Source organism: Macadamia integrifolia, chromosome 9, assembly GCF_013358625.1.
Source record: "Macadamia integrifolia cultivar HAES 741 chromosome 9, SCU_Mint_v3, whole genome shotgun sequence".
NCBI lineage: Eukaryota > Viridiplantae > Streptophyta > Magnoliopsida > Proteales > Proteaceae > Macadamia > Macadamia integrifolia.
In genome coordinates this window covers 27,160,686-27,175,607 of record NC_056565.1, presented here as the reverse complement: position 1 = coordinate 27,175,607, position 14,922 = coordinate 27,160,686, and the positions used below count along the sequence as shown (strand labels likewise).

The 14,922-nt window shown below is 41.9% G+C and overlaps 1 protein-coding gene across 2 annotated transcripts in view; it reads right to left on the bottom strand.

The window, feature by feature from the left end:
* Positions 1-462: 462 nt before the first annotated feature.
* LOC122088113 (DNA-directed RNA polymerase V subunit 5A-like) overlaps positions 463-14,922 on the bottom strand; it is a 50,898-nt gene continuing 36,438 nt past the window's right edge. Inside the window, exons 3-5 of one of the 2 annotated variants that reach the window (XM_042657272.1) lie at positions 11,420-11,533; positions 1,827-1,957; positions 463-957 (exon numbers count right to left, since the gene is read on the bottom strand). In XM_042657272.1, the coding sequence (XP_042513206.1) occupies positions 1,832-1,957; positions 11,420-11,533 (240 nt within the window). In that variant the 3' untranslated portion in view covers positions 463-957; positions 1,827-1,831. The remainder of the gene's footprint in view (positions 958-1,826; positions 1,958-11,419; positions 11,534-14,922) is intronic. The other variant, XM_042657273.1, reaches the window with a different exon arrangement.

The window sequence follows — 14,922 nt, the reverse complement described above, 5'->3', positions numbered from 1 at the left end:
TGTCTGATGGGGATCTGAGCCCACAAAACAAATCTAAGCCCTTCTAATCTGATCATCAGTCCCATGACATTTGGGCTACAGGCGCCTATGGCCCATGTATTAAAACTTGCATGCTTCAAACTTCAAAGGGTTTAATTGGATTAAACTTGAACTAAATAATTCTTAGTTTTTTGGTAAGAAAAAAAAAATCTCTGCCGTAGCATTGATACTTTGCTAAAGGTTCCTATTGGAGAATTATGAGGGTTATTTGGTAATTTCAGTCTTCAAGAGAAGCCTTTTTAAGATAAAGACCAAAAAAAAAAAAAACCCTCTATCCTTAGTTAAATTGAGCTACAGCCTACAGGTGCTTATTATACATTATATGAGAAAAAAATGATTAAATTAACCAGAAATGGAAATTAAAAGGTATAATATAAAGCGCTTTTTTCTGGAATTTAAAAGGTATAATATGAAGCGCTGTAATGGGTAAAAAGAGAATTTACAGATGATAAGCATGTGTACAACCAATAGCTTTCGTCACACAAAAGTCGTCAAGCCAAAAAATGAAAAATGATCAATCTGTCATACACGATAGGGCCTTCCTAGCCAAGGCATCTGCTACACAATTCAGAGCCCTTTGAATACCAGGAAAAAAAAAATAAAAGGAACATATACAACCTCCTTACAGGCATCAGGTTCAGTAAGGTTGAGTTGTGTTAAAAAGTGCAAGAATACATATTTTCTTTCATGGCACACCGTACGTACCAGAGATAAAACTAAATAGCAAAGTCTGCAAGAGACTCCACCCCCTTACTGAACCATTCAAGTCTTTTCTAGCTCTGTTAGCTAATACTCAACCTCAATAACCTGCTTTGCATCCGAATCCAATATATGGTCTTTTGCCAGTTCTTTATCTCAACCTCATCCCTGCACTTTCTCCTTCCCATGGTCCTAGACACTTGCACCACCTCAGAGCACCTGCAATAAACTGAGTTAGTATCCAAAACATGGTTGTCAAGACATCAGTAGTTCCCTAGGCATCCAGGTGGCTCAGACTGTACTGGCACCTTGGTCGCCGAGGTGTGTCACCTTGAATTTTTTTTCCCACCGCAATTGCCTTGGTGCATGACAACTATGATCCAAAATAATACAACAATGGCCCCACACATTATTCCGGTAATCAAAAGTAGACGAGTGTGCGAAATGGTGCATCCGACACTGTAACAGAAAGCATTGGACACGACACCACTCCTGATGTAGGTTATGTTTTGTTTGGTCTGAAACAGGTAATGTGGATCTCCTGCTCTGTTTCAATCCACAATACGACCACTGGGTGATCTCCTCCTGGCAAAGCATATACACAATTATTGAAATACTAAAATATGTCCCAGTAAAGGGCATACCCAGTGCATGACAGTCCCGCCACTGCATGGCCCAGGGAGGCTCATAATGTATACAGCCTTACCCCCACTTTTCGGAGAGGCTGTTTCCCAACTTGAACCCTCAACCACTTGGTCGTAATGGAGCAACCTTACCGTTGTGCCAAGGCTCACCCTCTACAAAAGTATCCCCCAGTATATTCCCAAAATTTCATGCAACAGACTATGGTCACCATATCTGGAATGTTCCTAGCAATTGTTGGTCTCACTTGTGGTCAGATTTACCTTACAAAAAGGTAAAGAACTGAAAGATACTCCCAAACAACTGATATAGTAATATGGTGAAGAGCCTTGGTAACCTTAGTTTATGGATCTACTAAGTATCATGTAACATACAGCTAACCTCTGTTTATCGTTGAAGACAAATTTGCATAAGAAGCATAACAAGTTCCACAATTTGATACTCACTAGCATCAGACAACACAACGGTAAGTAACATGAGATCCAGTAACTTCACCACTGTACGAGACTTTCACCACCTGCCCCTTCTCAAGTCCATAATACAGTGCTATAGCATCATTCACCAACATCCGAGGCATCTGGAGGAAAACAACAACAGTTTTACCGACTCTGCAAAGGACATCATAAATGTGTTGCTAGGAAGGACAGAGTCCACTTTTATTGGCATATCGTATGATGTGTTGCTAGGAAGGACAGAGTCCACTTTTTAGTCATGTATTTCACATTTTTAATTAGTAATTTATATATGTACTTATGTAGTATAGTTTCAATCAACGACTCAACGTACATTTCCAAACTTTGGTCAACACCACAAGTATGACTATAGGTGTTTTTTCCATGAAATGAATTATGTGAATGAGTTAGAAATGTCTAAAATAGGACGTACACAAAATCAGGAAAAAGAAAACACATTTTAGGGGTTGAAACCAAAGTTTCCACCAAACCGGGAAAATTTCCCTGGTTTCCTTGAAATTTCCCAGATTGATTTTCAATGGAATTTCGGACTCCTCAAGGGTTGAAACCAGGTCGAAACCTGATATTTTGAACCTTGGCATCAAGTGAGCCAAAGTTTCAAGTTGAAGAAGGAAAAGGAACGACACAACAAGAAAAAAATGAGGGGAAGTAGAAGAAATGAAAAAAAAAAAAAGGAAAAGCTGACCAACTGAGATCAAACCACCAAGTGACAGTGCAACCACCCCTGCCCCAACGCCAGGAAACACCCCCCTCTGAGGAAAAGAGAACGTCACGAAGGAAGCCATCATCAAAAGCATTCCTTTTCCTCCCCTGATGGCCTTATCAGCATCTTTCAGTAATTGGATTGCAAAACCCAGAGTTGCAATACCTGCTCATCGCCTAGTGGTGTAATCCCAGGGTTTTAGAAACCCTGTTTGGGTTTTCTATGGGCCCACCCAAGTAATAGAAGACTCAAATCAAGAGCATAGTGGCAAAACAGTAATTATATTGAAGTTTATAAGAGAATGACAGATTGGTACAGATGGAATCTATAGGGGTATTTAGGTTAGACAAAAAATAGAGGATAAGGAAGGGATTACAAAATAAAGAAAATGGGTGATCCTGGAATTAGAAACAAAACAAAGATGAAGTATACTAATGAGACCGGGGGGGGTGAAATTGACGCAGATCAACACTCGTAGAGTCGGCATGGATCGATCCAAACCCATCTAGGTATCCAGACAGAGATGAACCGGATCCAACTTGAGTCTTTGGCTAGTAGGATCTTTTGTGTTTTTATTTCTATTTTCATGCAATCTTTTATTTTTGGTAGCTTAAGTAGGAGATAACTATTAGGATTTAGTTTCCAACAAATTTGAGTTTTCTAAATTAGTGTAGGTTTCCATTTTATGTTGGATTTTTTTTTTCTATTTAAATACATGTAACTAGACAATTAGAGATCAGATTAAACAAGGAATTAAATTTGATTGTGTGGTGTGTGCCTACGTGGTTTGGCAGCTTGGCTGCACGTGCAATTCTCTTCTCTTCCTCCCCTTTCTCTTGTGCAAATACTCTCTCCCTCCCCTGCAACTCTAAGCTCATCTCAGGGATTCTTCCCTACCCCTACCGGCTCTTCATCAACTTGGTATCAGAAGAATTGGGAAATATGGACTTATGCCTTAATGAGCACAATCCCCCTTTGATGGAGGGCCTTTGGGAAGAATGGAAAATCAGAGTAGCAAGGGGAAAAGGGGAAGCACACAGTCTCAAAAAGCACAAATTCAACTAATTCTCATTCAAATAAACTCACTCTAAATTGTCCATCGGTTACAGGCTATATATAGGGAAAATAGGGACATGAAATTAGAAAGTCAACTGAGTTAGTATCCAACCTAAACTAGGATACAAGCATAAAAAGAAACTAATGCAAGGAAGAAGTCTTAACTCCTAGGTTCAAGTCTGAAAAGTAAAATAGGGAAATAAAAGACTACAAGGAAACTACTAATTATTTCCAACCCTTGTTGGACCAAAACCCTAGGCTGAACCGGTTCTTCCTGGCTCTTGGCTTCCAAAACCGGTCATGTTAGTCCAACCAAGTAAGTGCAGCTGTATCTGCATCAACTCTCCTCCTCTGAAAAGAACTCGACTCCATCGAGTTTGCATGAGGTCCATGAATGCCATCAGAGTCGATGCGCTTGAGGAGAAAAGTATCAATTGTCCTCTTGAGTTTGAGAGGGGGAAGATCCTTTGCCAGGGGGAAGATCCTTTGCCGGAAGGAACTTCATTTCAAGGCCACCATGCTGAAAAGAGTATGTATTCTCATATCCACAGTGCTTGGTTTTCCTACCGAACAACCATGGGCGACCCAGAACAATGTGACAGACTTTCAGAGGGAGAACATCACACTGAACTTGATCAATCAGTCCACCAATGGAATACGTAAGCAAACACCTTTCATTAATTTTCAGATTATTGTTGTTCACCCACCCAACCTTGTAGGGGTTGGGATGAGACTCAGTTTTCAAACCCAGCTTACGAATAGCATCTTCAGCAACGACGTTGGTGCAACTGTCGAGGTCAATCACCATATTACACAAGCTATCATTGCATCGCACCCTGGTCTGAAAAATACTATTAGAACGCCAATTGTGCTCCTTACGAATCTTTTGTGTAGTCAAAAGAGGACGGATCATATAGAATGGTTGATCCTCACCATCACTGTCACCATCATTAATCTCATTAGGCTCACGATCACACTCGGCTTATAAATTTAATGTTCCTGTTTCCGTTTGCTCTTTTAGTACATACGGTATAAAATTGTCCTTGTCAATGTACGCTAACCAATTAGGACATTGATTAGCTCGATGCTCGTACCACTTGCATGTGGAACATTGAATAACCTCCTTTGGAAATACTGAGTTCCTGTCATAACCACGCCGAGGTGGGGAGTACGGATGATTAGGCTGTGAAGATGACATGTCTGAATCAAGTCAAGATGGAGAATACGGCCGACTAGGTCATGAAGATGCCATAGATGATGTAAGGGTCTGTGGTCTGCTGATTGAATTTTCCTATGGAGATGACTGTGGCTGAATAGAACTAGGACCCTTAGGAAAAGTATCTGTAAATGGCCTCCAATTGTATAGGCGCTTCAGACTTTCCTTAACCTGATATGCTACTTGTACAGCATCTTCCATTGTAGGCAGTCGACTAAATACAAGGGCAGCACTAAGTTGAGGGTGCAAATCATTGTGAAATTGTGCCACCAATACTTTTTCATCCCACTCAAAATCAGAACGACTGGCCAAATAATAAAATCTAGCAACATATTCTTCAACCGTCAAATTCTCCTGCTTTAACTATGCAAACCTGAGATGCATGCATTGCTTGTAATCAGGAGGTAAGAATCTTCGATTCATGACTTCATGCATTTCAGCCCAAGTAGTGACTAATCCAATGCCTCAAGTTCGGTTCTGTTGTTGTTGCTTGACCCACCAGATTCGGGCTCTGCCTTTCAATTTAGCCTATACAAATAGGATATTTTGGGCCTCAGTCAACCAGTACCATCTGAACAATGTCTGTAAGTTGTGAATCCAGTCAAGGTACAGTTTTGGATTGTTATCTCCATAAAAATCAAGGACATCCAATTTTGTTGTTCTTTCCGCTCCATCATCATATCTACCAATCACATATGGTGGAGGTGGTGGTGGCGGTGTATGATGTGGCGGCGGTGGTGGTAGTGGTAGCGACAAATCCTGTAGAGTGGTGTTCGAAGAATCCCCAGATTGGATGGGACTCTTTCCTCTATCTACTACCACCAATCGATCAATAGAAACTTGCAAAGATTCCATCATTGTCTTAAGGGAAGTGACAATAGTAGTGAGAGCATCAATTTTTGCATCAGTTTCTCCCTTGTAGGAGTTCAGTTGTTGAATAACTTCACTATTGGCTACCATGGTGGAGATAAGCAAGATTACACTCAAATATGATGGAAAAATAGTAAATAAATGAGGTGTAAGGAACAATGGCAGAATGGTAATTTCCTCTTTTTTTTTTTGAAGAGTGGCAGAATTGTAAATAATTGAAGTTCACTTTGCACCACAAAGGATATCACGTGTGGTTGCAGCCGTGCAGGGGTATACTTGGAAGTGAAGTGTATAAAGGACAACTAGGGATAAGTGGAGAATCAAAGGACAATACTGAAAATTCAAGAAAAAGGGATTAGAGGAAAATAAAAAAAAAGAGAATCGTGGGTTGAGAGAGGACTTATCGAGGGAGATGTGAGTCTTCTTTTCCTGCTTGGAGATGGAAACTTAACAAGCTTTGGTCTCTGTAGAACTGAAAGTACCAGCGATGGAGAGTAACAATACTCCAGGAAGTTCGATGGAAAACCAGGAGGCGAAGGAGGTCAACTTGCGGTGGAAAATCCAGGTATGAGTCTCGCTATCTCCTCTCTTCTTGTCTACTCTTCTTCTATTTGCTCTTCTTCTCTTTTTTTCTGGTTCGATCTTCTCTCTCGACTCTCTTCTTGCCTCTTTTTTTTTTCCCGACTGGCAGGATCTGATAACAGGGAGGGGGATCTCGACTGAAGCAAAAGGGGATGGGTTTCAACAGGGCTGAGAAGAGGACTGCTGCTGTTGCAATTTTTTTTTTTTTTTTTTGCCGTTACAAGGAAAGAAAGAGGGTGGAAGGGTTTGCTGTAGAGGGATTGAAGGAAGGGAAAATTTAAGGTTTCCGACTTCTCTGTTTGTGAAACAGAGGCCTTTTTTTTTCTTTTTTCTCTTTTTTTTTTTTTTTTTTTTTTGCTGTTCTCAATCTCGGTAGAACCAAAACAGAGAATGGGAAGAAGGTTGATGGGTAAGGGAAAATTGATTGGAAGAAGGAATTGGATCCTTTGGCTCTGATACCAAGTTGATGGAAGGCCTTAAGGAAGAAGGAAAGATCAGAGTAGCAAGGGGAAAAGGGGAAGCACACATTCTCTTCAACTAATTCTCATTCAAATAAACTCACTCTAGTTGTCCATTGGTTACATCCTATATATAGGGAAAATAGGGACACAAAATTAGAAACTCAACTGAGTTAGTATCCAACCTAAACTAGGAAACAAACATAAAAGGAAACTAATGCAAGGAAGAAGTCCTAACTCCTACGTTCAAGTCTGAAAAGTAAAATAGGGAAACAGACTACTAGGAAACTGCTAATTATTTCCAACCCTTGTTGGACCAAAACCTTGGGCTGGACCAGTTCTTCCTGGCTCTTGGTTTCCAAAGCCGGTCATGCTAGTCCAACCAAGTAAGTGCAGCCGTATCTGCATCACCCTTTATTTATAGCAAGAAAATAAGTAGTCCTAATAGCAAACTAAGTACTCCCTAAGAGTAGTTTAAGTACAATAATGAATTATTCATCACTCCCCCTCAAGTTGGTGTATGTCACCCATAGAATTGGCTGCTTAGACTTCAGTTCCAGATTCTGCTACTTCTGCTTTGACTGCACTTTATCAGTAGCATCGCCGTTTGGCTCACCCCCCCTTTAGGCATTTTAGCTAAGTTATATCCTGCTTTATTTAAACAATGTAATCCAAAAAAATTCTTTTGTGATGCTTATGTTTTTGCCAAGAAAACTAGATATGTTTACCCTATTTCAGATAATATAAATTTGGTTCCATTTGCTTTAATTCATTCTGATGTTTGGGGGCCCTCTGTCGTGTTTCTATTACTGGCCACTGGTGGTTTGCAACCTTTATTAATTGTTTTAGTCGTACTACTTGGGTGCAATTTTTAAGGCAAGAGAGTGATGTTTTTCCATGCTTTAAGCAATTTCATAAGATGGTTCAGACACAATTTGATGCTAAGGTCAAAATTCTTCGCAATGATAATGGATCAGAATACACTGGTGGCGAATTCCAGGTATATTTGATTGACCAGGGGATTCTACGCCAAACTAATTGTGTAGACACCCTTGCTCAAAATGGGGTCACTGAATGGAAGAACCGCCATCTGTTAGAGGTGGCAAGATGCTTGATGTTTGAGACTCATGTTCATAGTTGTCACGGCGTCAAATCGATCCAAGGCGGTGGAGGGATGGCTAATCGATTTGGCGATGAATCGCCCATTATGGCATTGCCATGGCGGTTAAATCGCCCATGTGTCATTTTTTATTTTCCCTATTTTCTAAAGTTATTTAGTATGCTACTTTTTTATTTCCCCTATTCTCTAAAATTATTTAGCATGCTACAATCCTACAATATATATCCTATAACATATAAAACCAACATTTAGCAACATCAAGTCATCCAAAATCAACATAGCCCTATCAAAATCACCCTGCATTTTACAAAAAATCGACCGCCTAGTGAATCAAGCGTGACCTGGCATCCATGGCGGTGCCATGATGACGCCTATCAGCCAATGGCGACTGCCATTTGTGAGTCACGTAAATCGTAGCATTGCTATGAACTTCTTTTTCCACCAGGCCGCCAAATCGTCGCCTTGGCGACGCCATGACAACTATGCTCATGTTCCCCCTCAATATTGAACTAATGTTGTTCTATCTGCTGCCTATCTCATTAATCGGTTACCCTCTCATGTCTTGGCCTCACATGTCCTGTTGAGGTTTTGATGGGTTCTTCCTTCTTTGTTGTGCTTCCCAAAGTGTTTGGGTGTTTGCTTAGAATCACCAACTCCATGGGAAGTTTGATCCTTGTGGGCTTCGCTACATATTTTTTGGCTACTCACCCACTCAAAAGGGGTATCATTGTTACCATCCTCCTGTGAGACGTCTGCACATTACCATGGATGATGTGTTCCATGAATCAAAAGCTTATTATCTTGCACTTACACCTGCACCTGCACCTCTTCAGGAGGAGTCCACTAGAGTGGAAGATGTGCCTCTGATTACCCCATTGGAAGTGATTGATATATTTTTTGAGGAGGGTATAACCAGCCAGGAACATCAAGGACTGAATCCAGCTGCCCAAGTGGAGCAGGACCGATTTCTATCCCGGGGGAGCCGACCAAGCCTCTTCAAGTGTATGTTCACAAACGGCATGCATAAGCAAGTCAACCCACTACCACCACTACACCAAGCCAGTTGTATGCTCCATACCCAAGTCCTACTATTGGTGAGTCCTCTTCTTCTAATCCAACTTCTGATTTGCCAATAGTTATACCTAAACCTCAAAGTGAATACACTAAACATCCCATTCCTAATGTTGTTTCATATGAGCATCTTTCTTCTTCCTTCTATTCTTTTGTTTCCTCCTTGTCATCTATTTTTGGTACCCATAATTGGCAAGAAGCATTTGCTGATCCAAAGTGGAAAGAAGCTTTGAGTGAGAAAATGAGACCCCTTCAGAAGAATAATACATGGGATCTAGTCCATCTCCCACCCGGAAAGAAAATCATTGGATGCAAATAGATTTTCACTGTGAAGCAATCTACAAATGAATCAGTGGACACGTACAAGGCAAGGCTGGTTGCAAGAGGATTTACTCAGACATATGGCATTGATTACCAAGAAACCTTTACTCCAGTTGTCAAGATGAACACTATCTGAGTTATCATATCGTGTGCTGCCAACCGTGGTTGAGACTTACAACAACTTGATGTGAAGAATGTTTTTCTCGAAGTATATATGGACGTTCCTAATGGCTTTACCTCTCAACAAACTCAAGGCAAGGTATGCAAGCTGAAACGGTTCTATATGGGTTGAAGCAGTCTCCACGAGCCTGATTCGGCCGATTCCACAAGGCAATGGTTGCCATAGGTTACAAACAGAGTAATGCAAATCACACTCTGTTCATTAAGAAGTCCGTGGAATATATCATTATTCTTATCGTTTATGTGGATGATATAGTGATTATTGGCAGTGACACACAGGAGATAGCACACCTCAAATCTTATTCGGGCACTGAGTTTGAAATCAAAGACTTGGGGAAGCTGAGATATTTTTTGGGCATTGAGGTGGTCTATTCAGCTCAAGGTGCCTTCCTCTCCCAGCAGAAGTATACTCTTGATCTTCTTTTTGATACAAGGTCGTTAGGATGTAAAGCTGCTAACATTCCCTTGGAACCTAACTCACACCTCAAGAAAAAGATGGGGAACCAGTTGACAAAAATAGTTATCAGAGGCTAGTTGGACGACTTATATAACTTTCCCATACACGATCTAATGTAGCCCTTGTTGTCAGTCTGGTAAGCCAATAGATGCATGATCCATACTCCTCATTTTGAGGCTGCATATCAGATTTTGAGGTATTTGAAGCCTACTCCAGGAAAAGGAGTCCTATTCTCTCATCATGGTCATTTGAGTGTTGAAGTATTTACTAATGCAGATTGGGCTGGCTGCCCAGATGATAGGAGATCGACCTTTGGGTGTTGTACCATGGTTGGAGGAAATCTTGTCACTTGACGAAACAAGAAGCAAGCAATGGTTGCAAGGTCCAACATTGAAGCAGAATTTCAAGCCATGGCCCATGGAAAATGTGAGCGTCTTTGGCTCCAGGGTCTTCTTCAGGATTTGTGTGTTCATGTTGACTTGCCTACCCGTCTCTATTGTGACAGTAAGTCAGCCATTAGTATTGCACAACCCACATAACCCGGTTCAGCATGACTGGACAAAGCATGTCGAAATCAACCCTCACTTCATAAAAGAGAAGCTGGAACAAGGCATTATTTGCATACCTTTTGTGGCCTCTGAAGCTCAGCTAGTTGATATATTCACTAAGAGTCTCAATGGTAAAAATTTCATCCTATTGTTAGCAAGTTGGGCATGTTTGACGTGCATGCACCAACTTGAGAGGGAGCGTTATAATCTGGGGTTTAAGGGATGTTACAGGTCCTTAAGTCCTTAAGGGTGTTTTGGTCCTTGTAATATTCTAGAACATTCTCTCCATCATTATAAATAAAGAAGGGCTGGTCTCTAGGTCATTTTTGGGTGTAGATGGGATCCACTTAGGTTAAGGCCAAAATATCAGAGTACGAAGAAGTTTTCTTTCAAAAACTGGGATTTTCAGGTTTTGGCAGCCAGTGTATCAAGTGTATTGGTCTGTATCAATACCATATCACCCCGCATTGGTTCTGCACATAATTTTTTTATGTATAAGCTTACCCTATCGACATGGCCATTCTCAATATGTATCGTCCTGATATGGACAATGCATACCAATTCTTGATACCATTACCATAATATGATGACTGAAGATGTTAATATCAATCTTACTTTGTCATTCTTTGGAAAGAGATGCCTCACTACTAAAATTTTGAAAACCATCCACATTCAAAAGTTACTTGAAAATGGAAGACAAATGGCTGTTGCATGTTATAGTCTAGAAAACTTAGTATACTGGAATGAATGTCATAATTGAACATTGTCAACTGTATCCATTTTAAAAACAAAGTAGCATACCTCAGATAATTTAAAAAACTCGCACTTTCGAGTCATGCAGTGATTTGCATAATGGACCCAAAAGATTGGAAGAAATAAAAATATATATATATATATATATATTGTCATCTTTATCCATTTTAAAACAAAGAGACAGCTCAAACCTAACTTGTATAATAGTGAGGGTAGAACTGGAAACTAAACCTGTTTGTCTTCTAAACTGTACTTCTTCATTAGCTTCTCTTTTTCTGCTGGAGTCAATATTTCGTGTTTCGGCTTTAGCACATGTTTGGTGGCGTTGATCAACAAGTCATGAATCTGAAAAGAAACAAGCCTCAATGAGATCTAGAAACAACATATTGAAAAACATAAATTCCTAGACATGAACTAGGTTTGCAAAGAAAAAAGGCTGGATAACCTTAAATTTTAAAATGCATAAAAGCTAGACGTACATATTCCCAATTTGAAAAGAAACGAAAGGGATTTTACAAGTATCACTAAAGGAGAAGGGGGAAATAAAGGTTAATCCTTAAATTAAAATAGCCAGCCATAGATGAGCAAAATGAAATAGTTGAGAATCAGATAACCATTTTTTACATTTGGTAAATAGAATCAGAGGTTTTAATGAGATAGATACAGAACATTTTTTGTTGGGGCGGGGGGGGAAGGGATAAGTAGATAGCCCCAAAGGAGTTTCCAGGCTTGAAAAGTTTCCGAAAGGTGATCAGTTGTTGGAGATATCCATGGCATCTCTTTCCTTACATACCCATGCTGTCTTATGGAATGTCTTCTAGACACAATTGTACATTTCCCTTTTCCTTCTATTATGTTAATAAAAATAAGTCTTGTTTTCCGTACCCCTCCACCGCCACACCCCCAGCCCCCCCACCCCCAAAAAAAAAAATCCTTCATGGTTAGTGGAGGAACACAGACGCAAAAGGCCCCATAGACACGTATGATGCCTAGCTAAACCTGGAAGGTGAAGTAAAGATCAATGATTCAAAATATTTTTCTTTGTCACAAACCCCCCCTCTTCCCCCCTGCGCCTATCTCTCCCTCCGGCGGCCTCTGCTGCCGGGAACTCCCTACCCAAAGCCGCCTTCCCTCCACACCCTCCTGATCCCTTACTGCCTCTCCCCTCGCCTACCCAGCCTCAGCCTCAGCCTCAACCTCAGCCTCCTACTGATTCCCATTCCTGGAGTTCAGTTGCCACCTCCCCCTCCCCCTCCCCCCCACTCCTCCTTACCTTCCTCGACTGGCCACACCTTCCACTATCACCCTCCAACCATCCTCAACTCTACCCCTGTCGGCCTTTGCCCTCCTGGCCTTCTTGATGCCGAATTCCTCAAGTGGAAGAATTGCATAGTAGGTACTTTTCTGGGAAGCAGACCTCCATTCTCCATGGTCAAAGCTTCCATGCTGAAGCAATGGAAGCCTGTACGTTCTGTGACCACCTTCATGCTCGATAACGGGACCTTTGTCTCCAACTTCGACTCTGAATCCAACAAAGCTACTGCCATTGATGGAAGCCCTTGGTACGTTGGGAAGAAGCCCATATTCGTGAGGCAGTGGGATGCTCAAACATCATTCTCAAAATCTGAGCCTTCCTCCATTCCACTATGCGTCTCATTCCCCAATCTTCCCCTTCACTTCTGGTGTGCTAAGGGATTAAGCATCGTTGGCTCACTCATTAGAACAAAAACAATGGACAGAATCTCTTTCGCTTGAATTTGTATAGAGGTCCAGGCTGGAAATGATCTCGCTGCCTCTATCACAGTAATGAATGGCAAAGGCCATTCTTTTGTACAAGATGTTACCTACGAATGGGTGCCCCCGGCCTATTCAATATGTAAATGTTTTGGACATAAATCCTCTTCGTGCATGAAAGCCGTCACTGATGTTCAACCAACCCTCTCCAATTTGAATATCATTGGGACGATAGATGCTACATCGAATAGACTCTCTCAGTTGGAAGCTCCTACAGAGAAATTTGTCTCTAGAAACACAAGTAGGAAAAGAAGAAATCGCAACCCTGTGTTGCCAGAAAATGCTTCAGATCCTCAACCACCGACAGCCGTGAACCCTAAGATCTCTAATCCCACGTCGAAGTGTTTACCCTCCGGTCCATCGTCGGAATTTTTACAGTGGTCACAACCATTTCTTGGTTCTGGCGACACCAGATTCTGACATGGTGGCTGAAGATCTTATTTGTCCCAGCAACTTTGCCTCTATGCTAACTCTTCCACTATTGGTTACTCCGCTTCCTAAAGGTCAGACAAGTCCCTCTAAGCCCTTGGATGACGCTGCTCTCATCCCTCAACACCCCCTTTCGCCTCTCCTACCTCTCCCTGCCTCTACAACCCTATGCTTGTCTTCTACCTCTTTGGTGAATAACCCCATTTCACCGACTCCATATATTCAATTGTCCTTGGTCCAACCCTGAACTGACGTTTGTCCCCTTAAGCCAATTTCTTCCGGTCCATATGCTAAACCAATTCTCAACATATCTATCAGACCACCCCCCTTTACCCTGGAAACCTTTACAACCCGACCCACCCATTTACCCAACCTATCAACCTTAATACCCAAACCGACCCGCAACCCAACCCAACCAACCCACCAACTCTGTCTTCTCCACCCGACGATGTTCCCTCTTGACCTGCTCTTGATGGTAGAAGTTCTGCTTACTGCTGATCTTTGCTCGCAGCCACCGATACTTCGCCTCACCTGACTCCTTCAGGTGCGTGACCTTACGTTCTTCCTCTGTTGACGTCTCTCCTCCAGCTACCAGCCCTGTTCTGGCCATTTTGCTCAATGCCTCGCCTGCTGCCGTGCCTGCTCCAACTGAATATATTGTCATCTCCGACACTCTAGATCCTCCAATCTGAGCCTCACCTAGCCTTGGAAGGCCTTGAAGCTTCTTCCTCCACCTCGGTTCATTGCTTTCCGCTGAAGATGGCCTCGGAAGGCAAATTGCCGCCCGCTTTGGTTTCCTGCCAACGCCAGAATTGTTTGGCTTCTAAACACACTGAAGATGCCCCCCATTGCATTGCCTTGCTCCTCTGGAACTTTGGACCCCTGCACTCTGCCTCAGAGGATATGTTCTTGCCCCACAGCTACTGTAACACAGCTCATCTCCACTGGTGCTCTGACTGGCCACACAACTTTGGCTAGTTCCCTAGACACCTATTTGGCCGTGACCCCTACACATCGCCACTCCAATCACCCCACTTCAAATAAGCCATCGCCCACCAACACCACCAAATCCTCCACTCTGAACCTCAAAAACAGAAACCCCAAGCCTCTACCATTATCACCAGATCATATAACACCCCCAGCACCACTACTGTCATTGGCTATAGTTGCAGACCTCCTGCCCCCTCAGGCCTTCCCACTCCCACCCATAGTTGTCAAGGCGTCGCCTAGGCGTCCAGGCGGTTTGCCTGGGGCCTAAGTGACATTCGCCTTATTGCACTGCATACCGCCTTGTGTTTTGGCACTTATTTACTTTGCCTGGGGCCTAAGTAAATGCTTTTTGTATTTGTGTTATTTCATTTACTATCATTTGTGTTATTTCATTTACTTAAGATATTATTCATAAATAAGCAAATACCCCCTATTTGAATCCAATAAAAATAGTTTAAAAATCAAATTCCAAAAGGATAAAAAGTCAACCCCCCAGTCCAAGAAGAAAAACTGGATTTTGG